Raw genomic sequence first — 26,985 nt, 5'->3', positions numbered from 1 at the left:
TTGTTTATTTCATCACAAAATAGGTAATTAATTTAGATATAATTTTATACATCATTTATATTTATCTGTGTGTTTGTGTATTATTATTATTATTAATTACTAAATTATTAAAAATTTTAGGCATAATTTAATCTGAAATAATAAAATAATTGATGATAGAAATGGTGATGACAGCAACATGTAGTCACACCATTAACAATGATGTTCAGTCTATCAAATAACTGGTCTATTATTTGCCAACACTTTTGTTTATATCATACTTTACAGTTGGTTATCATTTTCACGTTAGCTATACGTATGTATTTAATTAATATTTTAGTTTAAATTCATAAATAAATTTATACAAAATTATTTATTATTGTTAAATATGATACTATATTTTTCTCATTAATAATATTATAAAACATAATTTAAAAGGTAAAAAACCATAATTTTTATTTGAGATCATTATTTAATCTAAACAATAATAAATCAAATTTAATATCAATTTTAGCTTATCTTAAGAATATTTATTAATTTCTATATTAAATGCTGTATATTAAAATACTTTAAAATTATTTTTTTAAATAATAAATTTTAATTTAAAGTAACAACTATAAATAATATATGGTATTTTTATATAATATTATTAAATTTTAATTATTACATTAATAAACTAAACAAAATTTTATTTTTTATATATAAACAATAACTTATAAAAGATCGTTTCATTTATATGATCCGTTGAATAATTTGAAAACTCGAAAACTATGAGTGATAATTAGATTCTGTAAAAAATACATTAGATTATTCTATAAACGTTTAATTTTATATACCCTATCAACATATTTTGATTACATGAACCATATGATCCAGGACAAACTACAAKTAGCTAATTATTGATGAGRAGGCAAACTTTGTAACCGAGTAATAATAGTTTAATATAAAAAACATCAAAATAGGATTCATACTTTCTTTTTAATTGTTTGTTAAACTTGTGAAAAATCAAATTGGATAAAAGTCGAATATAAAATTAACGTTATTTAAGAAGAGTGGATATTTATTAAATTAAGTATTTATTGCTAAAACTTTTAAATGTCTAAAATTTTTTGAAATACTTGAATTACATTATAAATTATAATCTAATTAATATTATAAATCGATTATCTAAAATTATTTTGGATATATTGAAATGTTGCTTTTAAAATTAGTAATAGAATTAAATACTTTGTGTTATTTATAAATAAAATAAATTTATTTTAGATTATTTTATAAAAATGAAACTACAAATCCGATTTTATATCAAACTACAACTCTTTGGCTAAAATGTTGCTTTTTATAAATAATTTCCATTTTGTAGTTTGTYATATAGGCTATAGCTTAGAGTATATGTAATATCATAATATTTTGTATTACGTKATCAAAATCTGTTGATAAGGTATATAAAATAGTAATACTCGTGCTTTTAAAGAATCTAATTATGTCTTATAGTTTTCGAGTTATTCAATATATATACAATGGAACAGATATATCAAACGCCCCTTTACTTAATAATATTAATTGTATATAAATAATAATATTAGCTAAAATAAAAATAAAGGACTTAAATCAAAGTATGGCATATATATTATATTTAAAATAAAATAAGTTTTTATTTATATAAATAAATAATATAATATAATTATTATAAAAATTACATAAAATTCAAAAATAATATAATAATTATATTTACAAAATTAATAATTAAAATATAAAATATAAAATATAAAATGTTACCTTTGATTAACAACAAGTTTTTAAAATTGCAATCATTTTAATACATGGAAAATATGAATGACTTTTTAGAATAAGACAATAAAATGAAATTTAATTTATAACCAAATATTTAAACTCTTTTACTTTCAGTTATACGCAATCTTTATATATTTTTTATCATAACATAACTTAATCTAATAATAACATTTCATGACAATAAATATAATTAGCTTATAATACAGTATATTTGTAAATAAATTAAAAATTATTATAAAATAATAACTAAAACATTTTTACATAACAAAAAGTAACAATTATAAATAAATATAGTGAAATTATTACAATTTAAATTAAATAAATATTTATCAATAAATGTAAATATKAGTAACAAACTTATTGTTATTTAATTTTATAATGTAATTTATTATTTTATAAAAATTAAGTCAAATATTTTTAAAAAAATATATTTCATAATTTCAAATAACATTTATTTTGTTTTAAAAATTGTTAAATATATCAACAATATAAATATATTACTAATTAATTATTAATATATTAGCAATTTATTTATTTGGCTGTCTTTTGTTGATTATTAATTTTATTACAATGTTTTGTATGTTTTATATATTAATATTATTTCATATAATTGAATTTTCTAACTATAATATTACAATAAAATAGTTATAATCTCAATAAATAACTAAAATTATTACAGTAATTTTGTTTTGCTTTGTAATGTATTAATAGTTATACATTTAGTGATGGCAAAAAAGAGAAATTTTTAAAATAATAGAGAAATTTCTAGAAACTTTCTAAAAGAAATTTCTATCTATGGAATCCCCATGTTAATTTTGTTATCTCGATATTTGCTATCATATAACAATACATTTTTATTATTAATTAAAGTAAAAAATTAATTAATTAAACTATGATATATATAATAAAATGAATAAAATTTTACAAAACTGATTATTATTTTATATATAGGTATCCCATTTRTATAGTACTGTACTATACTGTATGATATTATATGTATAGTATTATATGTTATTAAAATACTGATATTACAATAACTATAGATATGGAGATCCCATAGTAAAGTACAGTATAATATTAAAGTTTATTTTTTATAGAAATTTATTCATAAATTTTCTAGAAACTTTTTTACGGAAATTTATTAGAAACTTTCTATTTGCCCATCTCTATATATACATTACTGAACTTTATGTGCTAACATATTAGTCGCTCATTTTGTTTTTGTTTTATTTGTTATTATTTAAGTTTAAACACTAAAATAATTATTTATAACACTATTAAAATGTCCAAAAATTTATAGATTTTTATGTTTTATGAGTTAATTTTCAGTAAAATAACTATTTAGATAAAATAGATTTAAGTAATTATTTAACAGATTAAGATTTATAAAATAACATTAAATGTAGTAATAAAATAACATATAATTTATATATTTATATTTCAAACTAAATACAAATACTTAAAACCATTACAACACAAGTCCGACAATAATGTTATTTAACAAGAGATTAATGATGAAAGTGATCGTCAATTTAGAGATTGAAAGACATAACTATCATATGAAGTGTTATACAATAGACTACATGTCATTAATAAAGGCATGGATTTTGACATTACTTTAGACACTTAAATGTTAAATCATTTTCAAGTTAAGTGACAGTTAACTAATAAAACAATATTTAAATTAATTTGTTTTATTAAAATTTGACATTAATTAAATTATCAATACTATTATAACTATTTTAACAAAACAATAAATACGTTTATTGTAGTAATTCTTTAAAATTATATTAAATATTCAAATAATATTTTTTGTTTAGTTAAATATCATAATAAAAGTCATATTAATCAAATCTATAAAATACTTTTCACAAAAAATTATTTTACATATTATGACTTTTGTAAACATTATTTAAAAACAGAAAATTATAATAAATATTTTTTAGTTATTACAAAATACATTAAAAAAATATTTTTAAATAAATTAAACTAAAACGCTTTATTAATCCATAAAAGATCTCTAAGTTAGTAATATTTCTCATTTTGCAAAAATAAATTATTATAAATTTATATTTAAATAACATATTTCTTTCATAATTCAGTTTTAAGTTTATAAGTATTAAATTACACGATTATAGAAAATTTATTTTACAAATATTTTATATCTTTAATATAAAATAAAACAATCTATATATAATTTTTTTATAATAATGATTATTTAAAATTTAAAATTAAATATTTTAAACCACATAAACATAAATAAAATGTTATTTTAGTATAAAATTATATATTTTAGTTATAAAAAATAAATTATGTTATATGTTGTATGATAATTTGTAGTTAGCAATTTTAACCACATATAGTCAAACATTTTAAATTAAAATTAGTGACAATATATTCATTAGTTAATGACTGAACAAAATAGTATTATAAATAGTGTTTACAAAAAAATAAAAATTTATAAAATAATAGAAATTTATAAAAAGTTTATATAAAAAAAATTTTTATCAATTCAATCCGTTATTTTTGTTCTCGATATTTGTTATCTTGTAACTAGAGTTCGGATATCTTCTAAGAGAGGGAAGTTCCCTAATAAATTCATTCCAATTTTCATGGAAAATAGGAAAAAATAAAATATTTTCCCTCCTACACCGTTAGATTTAATATTTCTACACTAATACATAATACAAATACGTGATTAAAATATTAAAAAATATATTTGATTTCAATGAATTTAGTGATAACATCTAAAATAACACTCAAATTACAGTTTAATACAAGATTTGTTATTCAAATCTTATCTTATAATATAATTTGTTGTTTAGGGTTCAATATGTGGTAGTACTAGGAAATAGATTCCATAGGAATTCCCGGGGAACAGGAAAATAGATAACTTTTGGAATATATTTACTATATTTTTATGCAGTTCTCTAATATATTCTAAAACTCTGATCATTTGATTTATCGACACATTATATACGGAATTATTATCAATTAAGAAGAAGTCGAGAATAGCAATAACTAGTATAGAGTGGGCTTTAAGTCTCACTAATAGTTATATCATTTATTTAATGCAAAGTTTGAAAAGTAAATGAAAGCCTTTTGTGTAAAATTTGGTCATTATTTCTGTTCCTTTGATCAGTCATTGAGAGTTCCGATACAAAGGCTTTCGATACTAAATACCGATATATATAGAGACCGAAAGGATAATCCAAATATACCGTAACATCTAAATAGTAATCTTATAACAATCCTTCCATAAATTACATCACAGTTCCAAATCATATAAAACTGTCAGTACAAGCAAAACCATAACAATAATGGCTTTATGTCAACTTTTTTGACACTACTCTTAAAATACGTTATCATATTTATTGCTATTAAGYTATTGTGTAAGCAATTAATATGATAATGTAATTTAAGAGTAGTGTAAAAAGAGTAAATAAGTGTATCATAGCGTGGCGGTCATTATTGTTTTGGTTTTGTTTGTAATGAAACAGTTTTATATATCCAGTTTTGGTTATTGATTTGTAAAATTTATTTTACGAACATTTTAACGGTCAACACATCTACGAATTGTTACAAATTAAAGAAAATAATTATTTAATTAATTACATTAAACTATGATATTATACAGTATATAATAAAATGATTATTAAAATTCTACAAAACTTATTATTATTGATTATTATACTGATTATTGACATATACTGTACTTTTTATTAACATATTTATAAGTAAATTGTAAAACAACTAAAAAAATTTAAATGCAGTATTTTATTGTTATTTAAAAAGTAAAGTTATTATAACTTATAAATAATATATTCATTTAACTAGTTTTTATAATATTTATTAAAAAACTTTGAATACATTTACAAATTATTTTATTGTATATAAAAACAAAAATAATTTGATAACTAACTAATAAAATCAATATTTACATCTGAACTTACAATTTAATTATATCTACAGTATGTCTAACAGATCAATACGTCTAACTATGTTTGATATTAAAATTAAGTAATCATTTATTCAAAATATATTTTATTAAAAGCATTAAATAAATAAATACGAATCGTCTGAAAGAAAACAAAAAATATGTTAACAATGAAACACATTAACTATTTTTTCAATGATATCGTAATTTAAACATTTATTTCTATTTATTACTTATGCTAATTATATATATATATATATATATATATTCACAAAAAATAATAATTCTTAAATATTTTATTTTAAAATTTAAGTCCTTATGKCTAATAATACTGTATAATGTTTTAAGATTTTTTTTGTAAATTAGGGTTAAAAACAAAACAAAAATTAACTTAAAAATTATAATTTATTTTTATGAGATATATTATTGAATTATATTTAATAAGTATTATTACAAAATATAGAATAATAATTGGTTCAAAATAATAAATATAACAATCAAATCAAGATTCACATAAATTTATTTAAATATTGTCTATTTAACAAATGAATATATGAATAATTATTTTAATATAAAAAAGTAAATTTATTATTAAGAAATACAGTAATACTGTATATACACACACATTGCTATTTTCATATATTAATAATTGATTTATTTCTATCATCTTTTTGATGGTTTTTGTTGTCAAGATATGAAAATAAGTAAAATATTTGTGATGCTCTCCATCACTTTATTTTGCTTTTTTATCAATAATATTAAACATTATGAATACTTAAAGTTATCAAACATGAGTAGATATTGTCAATAATATTTTATTTACAACCAAAGGTATACAATATAAACATTATATATCTTTAATAAATTTATATACAGTATTAAAATAACTTTGTGTTCACTGCCATATAAATTATATGGTATAATAATTCATTTTTTGTGGATATATTTGATACTCATAAAATACTTTATTACTTACTATCATTGCTAATAATATGCTTTTATAGAATATATTGTATATATATTATGATTTATTTAAACATATTTTATAATAAATGAAATTCTTGAATTGCATTTTCCAAAAAAAATTATATGAAAATGGTGTATAGTTTATACACTGTATACTATAATTTTCTATATGATTTATACTACAATAATAATACAAAATATATAGAATATAATATATTCAATATATATTGAATACATTAGAATATTATAATATTTCAATAAATTTATGTTAATATGAAAATATTTGCAAATTAGTCTCAATTATAAGATTATTGGTTAATAATAATAATAATAAAATACAGTTTAATAGTAATATTATAAAATCACAATCAATAATAATATTAATAGCTTTGCTATTGAAAGTGATGTCTACAATAAAATACAAGTTACTATACGTACAGTTCATACTGTATGTTCAACAGAGCGACAATTGTCTCAATTGGAGTCAGTTATTGATTTGCTTATTGTCCGGTCAATCGTCGCCAACATTTAAGACAAACTAAAATATCAAAAATACTATTTGATGTGTGAGTGTGTGTATGTATGTATGTGTGTGTATGTATGTGTGTGTGTGTGTATGTGTGTGTGTGTATGTGTGTCTGTGTGTGTGTGTGTGTGTGTGTGTGTGTGAACATAAAAGCATAAAACTAAGCTCACGTTTGAGTTGTGTCTTCAATAAGTTGACACAATATTATTAGTGGACTTTTGTACTGTAATATACCAGTTGTATTTAGAGAGTGTTTGTGCCATATATTGTTTGATATAGTGGTCAAAAAGTACAGTAAATTGACTGTTCATTTTACTGGTCATCCTAAACATACCATTACTAGTATTCACTAAATTTTTAATTATTTTGCTTTTTGTGGAAAAATAATAAATATAAAATCAACAATAAATCTAATTTTTCTTTTATAAATAGCAATGTAACTTACATATGATTTTTACTAACATTATATGTTATATCTTATAATGTTTTGGATATATAGCAAAATTATTCGACAATTGTATAAACTTTAAGAATTTTGGTCAAAAATATTTATTTATTCAATTAAATTACTTTGAAACACATTTCTAAATAAATACAGATATATAAACATATATAAACATTGTTTTATAAATGTTAGACAATTTTTATATTTGAAAGCACTGAAAATATTAGTTAAAAAAATTAGGAAATTACTTTCATTATGTTATATTGTGTGAGTATTTATGCTATAAATTAAACGTTTTGATATTTGGGTCAATATTTTGACCGGATATTTGTTTTCATCCTTTTGATGATATATATGAACAATCATTAAACATCTTTATTAGGTTAAAGGCATGTATTATAGGGTCAATCGTTATTAAACATTGTTATCTTTTGACAATAATTCTGTTATAAATTATAGTTATAATTATAACAATTATTTTTTCTGTCATATATAAAAATTAATATATTATATTTATACTACAGCTACAGTACATTATCTAATGTGTAATTAAGTTAATTATAACTGATTTATGTTAATTTCAGCGTTTCCCTTATATTATTGATATTGTTTAGCATATAACTAATTTAAAATTATTATAGCTAATTAATTATTTTATTTGAATTTTTAAGTATAATATTATATTTATTATGGTAAATTATTACAATAACTTTTTAGTCAATAAATCAAATAAAATTAATTGCAAAATATTATATATTATATTATTAATACAGTATATAACTTGAAATTTAAGAAAAAGACTATTAAGTAATAATATAATCTTTCCTAAGCTATCATTTGATATACTGTACACTACTTATTGCATATCTTTGTATAAATGTTTCTTATAATAAATAAGTAAAAATTGTATTTATATTTATTATATTAAGATGATATTTGAGTAAATATTATTTAATTATTATTTTGTCTAAGTTTGTGTTTATTAAATTGTATGCTATCATATAATGTTGACATTGTTTGTAATATTATTGTATTATTGTATAATATTTACAAACACTCAAATTATGTAAGTTTATTATCATATTACTGATGTACAAAAATATCTATACCAACAACTAATATAATAGTTTGAATAAAGCAAAAATTGAAAGCTTTTTCGATCGTTTTATATTTAGATCAAATGTTTTAGTAAGATTGCAATTTCAATATAATTTAATAAAATAAAAATAATGTAAAATATTATTATTACATATTATTACAATAACTATTAATATAGGACTATATAATTTTATTAATTTATAATTATTATTTTAAAATATTTAATATATAAAGATATAAAGATTTATTAAACTCAATATTAAATTACAGAATCATTTGGAGGATATCATGAAAAACGATTAATCAATGATTTGCTCAAATATTACGACCCTTTGGAGAGACCGGTTGCTAATGAATCGGAAGCCTTGAAAGTACGGTTCGGTCTATCGTTACAACAGATTATTGATGTCGTGAGTCATTTACATAACAGTTATTATTTATTTTTATAATATTCAAAATTCTCTAACAAAATATTATTTTCTTATTATATATAACTTGACTTTTTAAGTCATTTTAAAAAATATTCAACTATTTAAATAAAAATAATGTCACAATAACTAAGATTATTGAATAGTAATATAAAATCTTTAATTAATAAATTTTGAATTAATATTACAATATAAGACTTTTCTTTTACATTAAAAAAGTTTATTTATTTTTAAGTCAATATAAAGATAAATATATTTAATTAATTCACTAATTTATATTCAGAATATTTTATTTGTTTTGTCATATTTATACAAAATAGAAAAGTGGTTCACTATTATACCAAACAAAGTAGTGATCAATCAAACATTTTTTACACTCAAATATTTTAGACTTCACTTTATGATTAAACTTTCAAAGAATTATATTTTGTGGTATATTTTAAGTCAAATCTAAAGCATGAATAAAAGCTGTACATTATTGATAGGAAATACAATAATATATGCATTTTTATATATCAAAATCAATTATAATTTATGCCTTTTAAATACAAAAAATCAAATGTCATTTTATTATATATTAACTGTATTTATTTACTGTACGCTTGATTTAAACTTAATTAACATTAATTAAAAAGTATTATTATATTATTATTATTTATTATATTATAGTATTATTATTTAATTAKTATTTAATTAGTATTTTTTAATTTTTATAAATTAATAACAATTATTTAACAACGATACTTAATATAATTAATGTATAATTTTTATTTGTTTGATAATAACTATATATAATATTTGAAGTTTTTTGTTATAATAAGTATTTATCATATAATGTTTTTTCAAAAAAACTGCTGACACATTTTTTATTCTTAAAACAAATGAATTTTAACAAAAGTTTATAATATATTTTTAAATTTTGTTATTTATTTATGAGAATTGTTTGAATTTTAGCATTAAGTGATTGATTCTTAGATTTAAAATATTATAGTTTAAATAAAAAAATACATTTGAATAAAATGAAAACATTCGTAAAATCTTAGTTTATATAAAAATATAAATAAAAATAACAAATAAGAGAAAATGCAAATTCATTGAACTACTAGACATCAGCACTATATTAAAACTTATATTATAGGTTATGTTTGTTGTATATACCGTATCTATACTTTAGTATAAGAAAAAAAGATGCACACGTTTGAAATGTTATAAATTAAAAGTGAATTGTATTGAAACATATGATTGATTGATAAAATGTTGTTTTAGAGACCTCACGTTCACTCAATTTATATATATATATTTGATCCCAATATACAGTATATACACATCKATTTATATGATCTCATATTATATGATGACATTATAGCTGAACTTGACTTAAATGTAATGTATAAGTGATTTACTTTTTTTTGCCAAAATACCACAATATCCTTTTAAAAACATCATAAAGCAATATCTATAAAAAATAAAATGCTGTATGATGTTTACTTTAACTTTAAACTAATCATAACATTGCTATTTAGAAATATTGCATTTTTACATTATAAAAAAGTAGCTGTCAAAATTTTTAAAAAAAATATTATGACTAATAAAATTGATAGATATAAAGATTTTTAAGCAATTTACACTTTTAATAATTATATAAAATATATTGCCTAATTACTTATTATTGTGAAATAATTATTTTTTATTTTAAATACATATTATATTACTACTATAATTTATTTAATTTTTTAAAATTATATTAAAATAATTTATATAATTTTTGATAAAAATAATATTAATTTATAAAAATAATTGTAAATAGGGTCACAATTATAATTTATTAAAAAATATATGTTGCATAATAATGATCAGTATAAATTGTTTAAAAACTTAGATAAATATCATTTTCATGAATTATATTTTTTATGTTTAGACATTTACTTTAAAAATAAATACAGTTTACAGAGTGTATATTATATATATATTATTTGCTTTAAAATATTTTTAATATAATTTTAGAAGCAGATAATTAAATTATTTTTATTATAGGATGAAAAAAATCAAATACTTATAACAAATATGTGGCTCAGACTTGTAAGTATATATTTAAAATTCAAAATAACGTTAATTATTAAAATTAATCAAAACTATTAATAATTTCACAAATAAATTAATATTGTAAATATACTGTATTTTTATCAAATAAAATGATATAAAAAATAGATTATAATATGAGATAAAAGAGTAAAATAAATATGTGGTTGTATTTGTAAATATTAGTAAAATTGTTTCTACTGTAATATGTCAATCAATATTATTTAAAATTGTATATTAAAATTATAAAGAGATACAGAATTTAATATTTAGATAATTAATTATTTTAATAAATTATGACAAATGTTTAATGAAAATTTTGTCATTTTGTCTAATAATTATATATAATTTTAATTTTAATAGTTTTTTGAAGTGTAAATACGAGTTAGGCTATAATTTTACTAATATTAATATTTCTAATTTTTAGTTTTCATAAAATAATTGTTGCTTATATTATACATATATACAGTATATTGTATATTGTATACTATATAAAGTTTAACAATAAATTATAGAATTGATAAATATGTCGTGTTTAAAAAACATACAGTAATTTTCTTTAATAATTCATTAAATTTTTAAATATTGTGTCAATTAAATGCCTATCATATGGAAAGTGCATTATTTTTAAAAGAAAGATTAAAATGATTTATTACACACACTTGTAGTTTTAAAAAACAATTTATCCACAAATAATTAATTCATTGAACATGAGTTGGAGTCTTATTTGAGGTTTTTTACTATAATTTATATTTTGTTGACAACACATCAAGTATAACATCTTTTTTTATTGAAATTAATTTGCTAATTAAAATAAGGATATAATACTATCTATCGAGTCAAATATTTAACGTAAAATATTTTTTTTTTTGCTTTACAAATTGAAATTTTACCTATACTTAACAGCTGTGAATGAGTTTTATTAAATATTAAAATTATTGCAAACAATAATAATATTTTAAGACTATTATAATTTCATCCGCAGTCACTTGAGTTTTCAAAAAGTAAAATCTTTGCACTTATTTCTAGCATTGAGTGTTCAAATGGTGTTAGTATTGATTTTTTAAAAATTTTAATGTCATATTTAGTTTTTAGACATACAATTGAGTACATTTATCAATGATATATTTATTTGATGACTTGAAATTGAACTTCAAATACGAAAAATTATTATATAATAATAATAAAGATATTTGCATTTTTATCTTAATCTACTATTCATATCAAACAATATATGCTATAACTTATAGCATATACGACAACTGTCAATGAATGTGATCTTCCTTTTTAAAATAATTATAAATCTAAATTATTAATATAAATTTTTAATAAAAAAGTAATTATTGAAAAATTATAGAAAACGATAAATATTTAGTAAATTATTACAAAGTCTTAGGAGTGGTTCACATATTACGTTCGCACTTGAGGGGAGGGGGGTTAGCCAAAGCGAACTTTTGCGAACAAGGGGGAGGGGAGGGGTAGAGACATTAAGAACGTTCGCATTTAGATAATATCATCTCTTGTGATTGGGGGGGGGGGGGTAGCGGTTAGGGACAAGCGAACGTAATTTTTTTAAATGACTACATGCGAACAATTGCGAACATAGGGGAGGGAGGGGTCTAGATTTCTTAAAAAGTGCGAACGTAATATGTGAACAACGCCTTACTTTGAGTAGAAATCTATTATTTTATATAATCTCAAGAGATTTTAGCTCATGTTTCTGAAATGTTATATCAATAATAATAGTTTCAATTTTTAAAACAAATATTTTAAATTTAAAAAATTTAAACATAAGATTAAGTGATTTTAAATTTCACAGACAATGACTTTAATAAAAAATTGGACTTAAGTTAGCAATTGATGGATAATATCTATATAAATGAAAGACCAATCACTCTTCAAACAAGTTGTCAAATCGGAAATCGAAAGCAATAACAATATTGAATACATTGAATACATTGAATACATTGAATATATCGAATACATTGAATATTTCTATTGTTTTGTGACATAACATAAAATCGATTTATAGATTCATAGCATAAGATGCTATTTGTGTGTTATTTCTATTACAAATAAAACAATTTATTTTCATAAATTATCACTTTTAATCAATATCATTAACAATGTTACAAAGTTAGAGTGAGTGAGTGAGTGAGTGAGTGAGTGAGTGAGTGAGTGAGTGAGTGAGTGAGTGAGTGAGTGAGTGAGTGAGAGAGAGAGAGAGAGAGAGAGAGAGAGAGAGACTTGACTAATATTTACTATTTGACATTATTGTATTAAACATTAATCTAAATTATTTATAGACTAATTGAAAACAAAATATTTATATTATTAAATAATAAAACATACGCTTAGTTTATATATAATATTGTCGTTTTAATTCAAATTTTTATGATATCAGTTGTTGATCATAAAATTCGTAGTCATATAATATAATAAATACTAAAATTTGTCATTCAATATAAATTGTGTATATTGTCAATCCTATTACACAACAGTTGAATAATAACTTAGGTTTTATTAAAACTTTATTTTTATTTAATATATGTCTCAAAGTTTTAAGTAAAAATATATGTAATAATAAAAAGAAATCAAATTCTTGACATACAATATGTACAATAAATTCAAAACAAATGATGAGTTTTATTAAATACGAAAACCAAAGAGTCGTTCAAAAGCATAGAAATAACTCTAAAACCTAATGTTTACTCAAATATTTTAAAATAAGTTTTTATGGTATTAATAGAAAATGCCTTTAAAGCATGAATTTAATTTTGTTTTCTATATCGTATACAAATAATTTTTATATTTTTTATAGTAAAGTATTATTTCTTTTAAAATTACTTTAAAAAATTAAAGCAAAATGCAAAGTATATTATAGAAAAATAATATAAATCTTATAAACATAATGTAATAAAAATCAACAAAAAAATAAAAACTTCTAGTTTTTAGGTTTTAATACACTACACACAAATTTATATTAATAATACAACATAATAATAATGATAATAATACAAAAATTACAAACAAATCAATGATTTTTGTTGTTGTTAATATAATATATGATTTACATATAATTTAATGTATATAAATATATAATAAATATATAATAAATATATAATAAATATATAATGTATAAAAATAAAGATTATTTATGATAATTATAGGAATGGACTGATTCTAACTTACAGTGGAATGTCTCAGAATATGGTGGAGTCAAAGATTTAAGACTTCCCACTAAAAGGATATGGATTCCCGATATCTTAATGTATAACAGGTCTCACAATTTAGTTATTATTTGTACATTGATTTTAGCAAATGTTGTTTTTTAATTTTTTAAATATTATTTAAATGAATATAAATTACTAGTTATATTTCTCTATGAATAAAATTGTTAATTAAAACTAAAAAATTTATTATGCATCAAATTTGTAAAAAGCTTTTAAAAATTTCAATTTTAATATTAATAAACATTATTTAATATATTACACAGTTTTTACAACTTATGTATTAATATATATACTGTATATTAATTAAATATATATTTATCTAATACCCTTAACTAATAAATACTAAATTATATATAAAATTATAAATACTGTATTATATTATAGTTAGATGAAATGTTAAATAAAATTTACAAAATATTTATAAATTAAAATAATATTCAATATATAGTTTAAAATACAAAATTTAGGAGAAAATTTTATAAAAATAATATATTTAATATTATAATCTTAGAAAAACATATTTCAAAATAAAATCATTTATTTAATGTTACACTCATTTGTAACTAATGGACAAAACCTGAAGCAGACCTCATTTCCTGATAAACCTTAAGTTTGACTAATATTTTATGTTATTTATAATATTAAGTAAATGCTATTTGAATATCAAAGTTGCGTATTAATGCTTACAACACACAGATCTGTATTGAAATTCAATATTAAGTTATTTTTGAAAAATTATAGATATTTATAATTAATAACAAGTAATAATATTTTATTAACTTTTTTACATTAAATTATATTAAATGATTATTAGCGCCGATGAAAAGTTTGACAGCACTTTTAGGACAAATGTTGTGGTTAACAATAACGGCACGTGCCTGTACGTGCCACCCGGGGTCTTCAAGAGCACGTGTCAAATAGATATTACATGGTTTCCATTTGATACCCAAAAATGTGTTATGAAGTTTGGCAGCTGGACGTACGTATATACAGTTTTATTTAATAACCATACATTTCAGCATTTATTCTATCATTTAATAAACATTTATTTAACAAAATATAATATTTGGTATAATATAATATATTTTAGATTTAAAAAATATACATAACCTTTACACAGTACTAACAGTAAATTGGATTGCTTTAAGAGGCACATTGTATGCCTCAATGAACTTACTGTACATTTTAAAATCTTACATTTGATCACACTTTAGTTATCAAATAAAATACAATTTTAAATAAAAAAAATACATTTTACACCAAAATCGAGATATATTTTTATATAAAACATTAGAGTAAATTAAATCATTGAGTTTTGTGTAGTTGGCACTCATTTTTAATAAATTTATGTGATTTAATCACTTACTTGTTGGCCAAACTTAGTTAACCGCAATAACTAGCGATATATTGGACACGTGTTTCGGAAAGAGATACTACTTTCCTTCATCAGCACTGGCGGTCAACTGAGATATATCTCAGAGCCGTGTGTTTACCATTAGTGAGGTTAGGGTGCGAGGGGTTCGAGATATGCAGTTATTGTGTATTTATTTAAGTAATTCAATATAATGTGAATGTTTATAGATTTGTGAAATTTTTAAATATAATTTTAATGAGAAAATTATTATTGTATATACAATGCCAACAGACAATAATATCGACAATAATATCCCCTAGTTTAAGAAATAGTATATATTCACTTAAAAATTCAAAACAATTTGTTGATGATATTAAAAATTACAATATTACTAATTCAGAGATAATGATATCACTTGATATTATTAATTTATTTACTAATGTTCCACTTAATTATACATTAAATTTATTAAAAATTAAACTAATTAAAGACAATACATTGAAAACTAGAACATCACTATCATTAAATATAATATTAGATTTAATTAATTTTTGTATGTATAATAATTATTTTTCATTTAATGGTAAATTTTATTTACAAATAGCTGGTTCCCCAATGGGTTGCAATCTGAGCCCAATAATAGCTGAAACTTTAGTTTCTCATATTTTTGAAATATCATTAAATAATATACAATTTAAACCTAATTATATTAGATTTTATGTAGACGATAGTTTTTTAATAATTAACAAACGATATTATGTAAAATATTTTAATCATATTAATACTATTATTAAAAACATAGGAAATCTAAAATTTACAATAGAAATTGAGAATAATAATATATTAAATTTTTTAGATATTTTGTTAACTAGAGATAATAATAAATTAATTACATCTATATATCGCAAACCAACACATTCAAACAGATATTTAAATTATAACTCTCATCACCCAACACAACATAAAGCCACAGCAATGAAAACATTAGTAAATAGATGCTTATCACAAATTAATGATAAATATAATTTAAATAATGAATTAAATTTATTAAATAAAATATTTACAGAAAATAATTATCCTAAAAAATTTATAACAAATACTATTAATTCATGTAAAAACAAATATCACAAACAAAACAAAATAAATATTAATAAATTTGATATTACAAAAACAATTTGTATACCATATTATAAACACTTAAGTGAACAAATCAAACAGGAATTGTATAAACATGAAATAAATGTTATTTATAAAAAAGGAAAAAATATTAAAAATATTTTAAATAGTAATCCCAAACCCACTTTTTTAAAATCAAATATTGTTTATGAAATTAAATGCAATGAATGTGATTTTGTATATATTGGTACTTCTAATAGAAATTTAAAAAATAGAGTAAATGAGCATAAAAATGCTATAAAAAATAGTTATATAAATAAAAGTAACATTGCTTTTCATGCAATAAAATACAAACATAATATTAATTTTGATGATATTAAGATATCATATATTGAAAATAATTATAATGCTAGACTATTTTTAGAAAGTTGGAGAATTGAAACTTTAAAATCTAAAAAACAAAACCTAATGAATGATAAACAAAACTCCAAAACATGTATACCTAATTCATATTTATCTTTAATTAAATAATATTTATATTCATTGAATAATTATGTAATGCCTTTCAGATAACAGCCCTATATTGGGCTGTTTCTGTTGGCATTGTATATACAATAATAATTTTCTCATTAAAATTATATTTAAAAATTTCACAAATCTATAAACATTCACATTATATTGAATTACTTAAATAAATACACAATAACTGCATATCTCGAACCCCTCGCACCCTAACCTCACTAATGGTAAACACACGGCTCTGAGATATATCTCAGTTGACCGCCAGTGCTGATGAAGGAAAGTAGTATCTCTTTCCGAAACACGTGTCCAATATATCGCTAGTTATTGCGGTTAACTAAGTTTGGCCAACAAGTAAGTGATTAAATCACATAAATTTATTAGAGTAAATGTTTTTTTTTGTTTTATTTTTGTATAATATTTGCAGTTACGATGGTTTCTCACTTGATCTCGACTTGAAAGCTGGCTCTGAGTCCGGAGATTTGACACTTTTCCTGCCTAACGGCGAGTGGGTGTTAGTTGGTATGACACGTCTCATAAGATTGAATTGCATTTATATCTAAAATATTAATTAAATATATGTGTTGTTGTGTTTCAGGTGCTCCGGCAAAGCGTACGCTTCAGTATTATGAGTGTTGTCCGGAGCCATATCTGGACATCACATTTACTATTCATATTAAGCGACGAACTCTTTACTATGGATTCAATTTAATAATCCCTTGTATTATATTATCGTCAATGACTTTATTAGGATTTTCATTACCACCCGATTCTGGAGAGAAACTACAACTCGGAGTCACTATATTGCTATCTATGACTGTATAATATAATCTTATTTTATTTATTTTATTATACATTTTTTCATAAAATTATTTATTATTACATACAAAAATATTCTAATTAAAATAAATACGATATTATTAATATAGCATTATTTATATTAATATATAGGTATTTCTCGTTCAATTAGGAAAGATACTTCCAGGTTTGTATATTTAATGATATTATAATTTATTATTATATTAAAATATAATACATAGGAAAAATTTTTTTAAATTAAATAAAGTAAATTAACTTTATGTTATAATATGATGTATAATAAATATCAATTAAAAAAACTAATATAAATGTTGCAGTATATTTGCAATTTTACTTTTATTATTGATATAAAAGATAAAACAATGTTAAAAAATATTTTTATGTTATATAGTATACAAATAATAAATGGATTCTTGGGTTAGAATTTTAGATTTTTTATTAATATTACGTTTTTTGCTACTAATCTTAAGTGTAATTATATATATACAGTATATATATATATATATTGTATATACCAAACCATTATTATAGTTATTAATAGTAAACTCGTGGGAAAACAAGTCATAAATTTATATCTCGAAAAGCAAATAAATCTTAATTCACAACACATTAGTGAAGATCTGAAAGGTGTAAATCAGTCAAACTTTTAGTTTAATTGATCTAAAATTGGCACACAAWTTATCTATTCATACATTTTATTTTATAATAATAATAATAATATAAATTTTAATTAACATTTGATATTTAATAATTAATTTTATTTCTAAATGAAGCCACATCTGAATCCATATCAATAATTGGTAATTTATTTTAGATTTCTATTATACTTTAGAGTAATGATTATTAATGATATAATTGTAATATTTGAATGTATAAACAAAAAGCTGCATATTTTGCCTCAATAATGGTAATGGTGGCATTTTCGGTGGTCATGACTGTTGTTGTCCTTAATTTTCATCACCGCAATCATGAGACACACGAAATGCATTATATGGTCAGTCATATTATCATTTACGACAAAATGTATGATTAATTTCATTTTAAATGTTAAAACAGATGAGAGCAATAATGTTAAAGTGGTTGCCGTGGATATTACGGATGGAAAGACATGGCATTAAACCTCCGCGACGTATAGGTGGTAGTGGTTCGGGCTCTTCAAACAAAGCTATCAATAGTCAACCAATTCATGCAAAAGGCAATAAAGACAAGAGTTTAGAAATGTACGCCAAAAGTGGTCCAACATTTGAAACAATTTGGAGTTTAGACTCTGAAAGTAAAGACATTGAAGCAGCCATTAGTCAAATGAATAAGAAATGCCACACAAATGCCTTATCTCACGGAACAAGCAATCATTGTAACCATATTAGGGATCAACACATTGACCAACTTTACTACAATCACTTTACAGATAACGATATGCTTTCAGTCAACTATTTAACTGAATCACCGAACACTCACACCAATGGCCAAAACGGACGGCCACTAAGCGCTCAACAAAAGAAAGTTAAAGAGATTTTGTTGGAAATGAAATTTATAACAAATCGTATGCGAAAACAGGATGACATTCACGACATGATCTCTGAGTGGAAATTTGCGGCAACTGTTTTGGATAGACTTTGTCTAATTGTTTTCACTCTTTTTACATTACTGTCCACTTTTCTCTGTCTGCTCTCTGCCCCACAACTTATAGTCTAATATATAAAATAGTTTAGTAAACAGTAGTGCAAAACAATTAACGGTAATTAGTTCAACAAATAACAAATAAATTTCCACTTTTGACTAATTGAGAAATGAAAATAACTTTAGTATAACTTTAGTAGATATTTATTATTGACAATTTTGCTGACTTAACAAAAAAATATTAAATAGTCGTCAATTTAATTAAATAATGTTTAATTGATTATTAGACTCGACGTTTCTCTGTTAAAACTTTGGATTAATTATTGCAAAAAAAACTGTAATTTAATATAATATATTATAATATATTGATACTATTGATAAATTATAAGTGTTGTAAATTTTTATATGTGTATTGTAATGTTTAAAATATAACTGTCTATTATATAATAAAAAATATTTACTGTAAAAATGTCTTTATATAAATTATCTTAGATATGGGTTATTCAATTGATTATTGTTTGGTTAGACACAAGTTTTTCAAACTTTGTTTACAAACTATCTCTGATGACAAGCAATCAAATCAATACTCAAACATTTTGTTCAAATATTATTTATTTATTTTAATGAATAAGAAATTTTGAAGATTTCTATTGTCAACTAATTGTAAAACCTATAAAACATTAGTTATCAAGTTATTTAACATTTAATTTGTAATCTAATTTTAGATATTATTATATTATTACTTTATTTATTTAAATAAAACTCAAATAATTATATTTTTATTTACAGAATATACTGTACATACACTATAATATAGTGACTATATATTATAGTTTAATATTATGTTTTATGAGCATTGAAATGTAAAATGTTTTGGTTTATCAATGAAAAGGATATTATAGTATATTGTTTTTAATCTAATTTAAATCTAAAAACAAAACAATTGTTTAGAAACAACTGCGTTCACTCATACAGCATATCATATATATATATATATATATATACTGTATATGCTGTATATGCTGTATATATATATATAATAACAATCATTTTGTTTGTTTAATCTTTCAATCAATAAAACTTAGAAAAATATATTCATTTTTGTTATGAAAAATATTAATTTTTATTATATATTATATATATATACAAAACTGTTTTTTAAGTTATACCAATCTATTTTTTTTAAATGCCAGTTTGTTTATTATTTAAAATTAAATTTTTGTTTATTGCTAAGTTTTGAAAACATAATTGTATTTTTATATATATTTCTAAAATTTATATTTTACAGAAAAGACTAGCAATATATAAATAATATAATTAATAATAATGTGATGAATCATATTTTATTGTGATTAAACAAATTCTAATATAAAATTACAAAAAATTATATTATGTCTATTTTATACTTTACAATGTTTAATTTTTTATACAGTATATAGAAAAGCTGTCTATAAAATTTATGATTTTATTATTAAGAAAATTGAAAATTTAATATTATAGTTAATATAATTATATACAGTATTAACAAAATAATTTTAATTATATTTATAATATCATTTTTTAATCTCATTAAAAATTAATATTTTTGTATTATTAGATTACTTTTTTACTCTTAAAGTTTTTTCAGTTTTTAATAATTCTTAAATAAATTGGTTTTTATATTGAAATACATATCATACAAAAAATATATATAATTTACAGTATTTTAGATTTTATTCTAATTTAAATTATAATATAAAAACTATTGTTGAGACAAATAGTTGAGTTGACAAGTAAACAGTATATACAGTACAGTATTATATGATATGATATAAAACAATGATTTTGTTTGTTTAATCTTTAGGCAAATCATTTCTAATTTGTGGCATTCAATGAAACCAACGTTTAGAATAAACATTTTGTATATTCATTTATAATGATTTAAGACAAAATAAACACATTTTATCTCATATTTTATTATATGTAAAATAATAATAACACCAATTACTCCATTAATACTGTATTATGAATCACTTCTAAATTTTTCATATTTAAAGAATTTTATGTATAAATTATATTTGAAAATATAATTTGATTTTTTGAGTAATTTTAAAGTAAATAACATTTTTTACATAAATATATTTTGTTTATTGAGTTTAGATTAATGTAATTTGCAAACAATTTTCGTAAAATTGTAATTATTATTAAATATTTATTTTTGAATATTGAAAAACATTCAAAACAATGTAAGACTATATATTAATAAAGATATAATATTTAATAATTATTAGTAATAATTATTAGAATAAAGATACAATTATTAATCTTAACTATTTTTTATTTAATTTAAACTATAATAATTTATATCCTTAAAAATTTATTATATCCGTTATTTCTATTATACAACATTTGTATAAAAATTAATAATTAAATGTTTTTACAATGAATTAAAAATAGTTACATTTAATTTAAATAACGTGATTATATACGAAATAAACATAATTTAATTGGCATAAAGAGGAATTTCAAGTTTAAATATTGTTATTTATATAATAATAATTGAATTTTATTTGATAAACATAAGTTATTGTAAACTAGTTTTAAATTACATTAAATAACATAAATGTTTTAAAACATTAATTTTGAATTTAAAATAGATTTTCCATTTTTATACATATAAAACTAAAAATTAATAATTATTTAAAATATATTATAAAAATGTGATAATCAATGACAGACTAAATGACTATATATTGAAGAGTCAATTGAGGTCATATTTTAATCAATATATGATTACAAAAATTTTTTGTATAACAATAAAAACTTTATTTTTTGGCAAAAACTTTTACTAATTTAGTAATTTTTTATTTTAGTTGTGTAACTATGAAAACGTCCTCATTTTCACAGAAAAAATATCAACAAAATTGTGTTTTCATTTATCATTTTTAATGAATAGCAAATATATTTACAGTTATAATGAGTTACGGCATTTGGTTTTATATAATTTCAAGAATTTCTTGTTATTATATCACAAACATATGTGTGACTGAATCAGACATATTTAGTTCAGACCTAACAAACATATAAAAAGCCTTTTTTCTTATAATTTTATTTTCAAACTTAAGACTTATGTGTAAATCTAAGTAAAGATTAATAAATGTATGAAAAGATTAAACTTTATTTAATTCAATTGTTATGTATATTGAAATTTTTAAATATTAATATTAAAATAATAATAATAAACTATCAATTTCATATTACATTAATTTGAAAATTTAATTAAAAATTGTGTCTAATCTGTGATTTTTTGATGAATGACAACAAATTATTGGTTGTTGAAAGTAAAAACTTAAATTAATAAGTAAATTATAATTTACTATATATTAAATTACTTAATGGTGTAATTTTTTATAATTACTATTAACAAAGTGGTGATTATTATTTTAATGAATACTGTTATCTGAGAACATTATAATTATTATTATTATTAAAGTGAAACAAAATACCAAAAAATCTGTAAAATTTTAATTAATTTGTTTGATTGGCATCTGATCTCCCATTTAATAATACGTTATGAAATTTGCATTTTTGTTGTCAATATTTGTCATACAATACTTGGTGTACAACCAATTCAATTATGTGGAGAGTCGGCCATCAATTCACGTGACAACCCGTGTGTGTGATTCCCGACAGTTCCTCACACTATACCAAAGGACGTGTACTTATTATGGAAAGAGAAATAGAAATTCAAATATAATTTTTCATTACGGATCCTATAGAGTCCAACGTATGTATATTACTGTATCTTATAATACATAATAATGTTTTTAATTTATTTTATGATTTACAGGCGATATATCAAACCAATTGGACTCCGATCCGGCGCCAGAATTGGCCAGAAAATGCTGTGAAGAGGGATGTAGTGTTGAACTCATTGGATTGCATTGTAATCGAGAGTTTAAAAGAAAATAAAACTTCAATTTAGCAATTAATCTTAACTTTGGTTTTATGCATCAAACAAAAAACAAGTTTATTAAAATTTATTTTAATAATTATAATTATAATAAATAAAGATAACTATTTATATTTTTGATTTCAATAATTATATTTACTTGTATATAATAATTTATATGTAAAATGTATTAAAGTTTACATTAACAATCTTCAATTGTATATATTTTATTAATGTACAGTATATATATATATATATAACATAATTTATTTAAATAATTTATTATATAGTTATATCACAGTAAAACTTTAAGCAAAATAAAATCAAAATTTATTTTTATATTTAAAATGTTTAAAATATGTTTATAAAATGTTCTAATCATATACATAATCAGCTAAAATCATAAATTTAAAATGAATCTTAATATTAATTAAACTACTGTATTTTTAAATATATATAATGAAAATATTTATTTTTTATATTTAAAGTGCTTATTTAAAATTATTTATAAATAATAAATATTGTATGTTGTACTGTATATAATTCGTTTTAAATATTATATTATAGTGTATAATATATACTTAATAAAAACTATTATAGAGGTTAATGCCATTGAAATGTATATAATCGCTCAATAAAAATAATATTTTTTTAAATATTGCATTTCATTAATTTTTTTAATAATATACAATAACTTATTTAAGACTAAATGACATAAAGATATACTATATATATATATATTATTTGAGGTATATATATATAAGGGCTAATTAGTAATAAAACATGTTGTGTTAGAGCGCACAATAGGTTAAAATATAATCTATACATTGTTTTTATATTTTATGATTAATTCAATGCTAAGTACTATAAAACAGATATGCAGTAGAATTTGGTTTTATTCATTTACTTATATTGTTTAAGTGATAGAATACTGTATAATTAGAGATGGGCAAATAGAAAATTTCTAATAAATTTCCGTGAGAAAGTTTCTAGAAAATTTCTCATGAATAAATTTCTATAGAAATTTAACTTTATTGTTATACTATGGGATCCCCATATCTATAGTTATTGGAAATACTATAAATATATTAATGAGACATAATATTGTACATATAATATACAAATGGGATACCTATATAAATAAGTATAATTATCCAATAATAATCAGTTTTGTAAAATTTTATTCACATTTTATTATATTATAGTTAAATATAATTAAATTAATTAATTTTTACCTTAATTAATAATTAAAATACTAGTAATAATATTTAATTATTACTTGTAATAACAATGTTACAAGGTAAAAAAAATTGAAATAACAAAATTAAAATGGGGATCCCATAGATAGAAATTTCTTTTAAAAACTTTCTAGAAATTTCTCTATTATTTTATAAATTTCTCTTTTTTGCCAACACTATGTATAATATACAGTATATATATAGTGTGTATATATATATAGTGTGTATATATATAGTGTGTATATATATAGTGTATATATTCTATAAATTTATTATAATCTCTGGAGAATAGATTTTGTTTAATACTAGTTATCAAAATTTAAGTCTTTTTTTGTTTTCAAATTAAATATAAATTCTTTATTTTAAATAAAATAGTTAACAGAATTTGATTTCCACAAAATTAATTTAAAAATTATTTGAATTTAAACTAATTATAACACTGTATATACAGTTTTATTGTTATTTTAATTGCAAAAAACTTTGTTAAGTATAACAATTATAAATTTATATAAAGTGTGCTTAATTTGTATAATGTGCACATTAAGCATATAACTTATGTGGCGATATTATCAGCTAAATGGACATAATTTTTGATATCGTAAACCATTAAACTGTTTTTACAGTTGTTTCAAAGATATCATCAATTTATAAATTATTATTATTACACTGATTTGTGCGAAAATTACTATTTTAACATAAAAACACGAATCATATACGTGTTTATAATAAATAATAAGTTGTTTAACCGTATATTACAGTAAAAACAATGTATATTCCGTATAGTTGTGTGACATTGATTATATTAATAGTGATGGTGTGTGAGTCCGATATGACAATAACAGTGTGTGATAGCCGTGAGTTGCAGTCAGTCATACACAAGGCCTGTACAGTCATTAAGCGTAACAAATATGGCTTTTATCCTAAAAAAGTCGATCACAAAGTTTTCCACAGAATTATAAGTGAGTCAATCAAATAATTTACAAAATAAATAAATATATATTATATATACTGTATATTTATATTCTGTATATAAGAATATATAAATTCTGTATAAATATTCTTTAAAACCGGTATTCTGTATATTCTCTTGACTTTAACTCAATTTATTTGTCAGTAAATAAATCTCTTTCTTATAAAATAAAAACTCAAAATATTCTTTTGATATAAACAGAGACCAGTATTATATTGATTTAAAATTCTGGTAATAATCTAATGGTTTTAAAATTAAATCTTATTTATTGATAGATTTTGTTTAGCTATATGTCTGACAATGCTTTTACATTTGTTATATAAATTAGTCGATACTCAACATAAAAAAGTTTATATATTGACTTAAACTTACAAATCGATAATCAAAATGATTAGATAAATATTTATTGGCCACTATGTTATTATGTGATTCTAGTAAATATTGATTATTTATATTGATTGTGATTCATTATTAACATAAATATTTATATTTTTATACAGATCATTGATAATATCAATTACTTACTACACTATTTTTATAATTAAAATTTTTAATAAATATTTATTATTTTAGGGTCTCTGGAGATACACGACTTAGCGCTGTTATGTTGTCGTATGGGATGTAATGCTCGTATTTATGCTATACTATGCAATCATATATAAAATATAATAATTTATTTATTACATTTATAAATATTTATTTTTTAAATATACATCTAAATAATTCTAATATTTTTTTTAATTTTATCAATACATTTTATAATCAAGTAAATTATTTATAATTAATAAAAATAACTTTATTCATATATAAACATATATAATAAATGCATTATATTTATTTATATAATTTTATTTTTTCTTATAATTTTAAATAATATAATATTGTAGTTATATTTATTTTAATAAATAAATGTTATATTTAATAAAATGATAAATT

General features: G+C 20.0%; 2 protein-coding genes across 2 annotated transcripts; both read left to right on the top strand.

Annotated features, from left to right (window-relative positions):
• Positions 1-197: 197 nt before the first annotated feature.
• Positions 198-19,985, top strand: LOC128958403 (neuronal acetylcholine receptor subunit alpha-7-like). The gene is made up of 11 exons (XM_054304252.1): positions 198-295; positions 9,013-9,152; positions 11,205-11,249; positions 14,420-14,529; positions 15,297-15,461; positions 17,899-17,993; positions 18,070-18,290; positions 18,423-18,456; positions 19,064-19,090; positions 19,175-19,284; positions 19,347-19,985. The coding sequence occupies exons 1-11, from the start codon at positions 199-201 to the stop codon at positions 19,983-19,985; spliced, it is 1,683 nt and encodes a 560-aa protein (XP_054160227.1). The 5' UTR covers position 198.
• A 3,449-nt stretch (positions 19,986-23,434) lies between these two features.
• LOC128958575 (uncharacterized) lies at positions 23,435-23,899 on the top strand. Its single transcript, XM_054304453.1, has 2 exons — positions 23,435-23,676; positions 23,740-23,899. Exons 1-2 carry the CDS (start codon positions 23,463-23,465, stop codon positions 23,859-23,861), a joined length of 336 nt encoding a protein of 111 aa, XP_054160428.1. The 5' UTR covers positions 23,435-23,462; the 3' UTR covers positions 23,862-23,899.
• Positions 23,900-26,985: the final 3,086 nt, after the last annotated feature.

Source organism: Oppia nitens, unplaced genomic scaffold (assembly GCF_028296485.1).
Source record: "Oppia nitens isolate AA-2021 unplaced genomic scaffold, nextdenovo-longstitch-racon4-pilon3 scaffold3_pilon_pilon_pilon, whole genome shotgun sequence".
Lineage (NCBI taxonomy): Eukaryota > Metazoa > Arthropoda > Arachnida > Sarcoptiformes > Oppiidae > Oppia > Oppia nitens.
The sequence above is the reverse complement of the archived record's forward strand: the minus strand, read 5'-3'. Positions and strand labels throughout refer to the sequence as shown.

Excerpts from the sequence above, each read along its gene's own strand:
- LOC128958403 (XM_054304252.1), top strand. The coding sequence starts at position 199 with ATGATGTTCAGTCTATCAAATAACTGGTCTATTATTTGCCAACACTTT. Across the intron at positions 11,250-14,419 it reads CAAATATGTGGCTCAGACTT|GAATGGACTGATTCTAACTT; the intron begins GTAAGTATATAT and ends TGATAATTATAG. Across the intron at positions 14,530-15,296 it reads GATATCTTAATGTATAACAG|CGCCGATGAAAAGTTTGACA; the intron begins GTCTCACAATTT and ends AATGATTATTAG.
- LOC128958575 (XM_054304453.1), top strand. The coding sequence starts at position 23,463 with ATGAAATTTGCATTTTTGTTGTCAATATTTGTCATACAATACTTGGTG. Across the intron at positions 23,677-23,739 it reads CGGATCCTATAGAGTCCAAC|GCGATATATCAAACCAATTG; the intron begins GTATGTATATTA and ends TATGATTTACAG.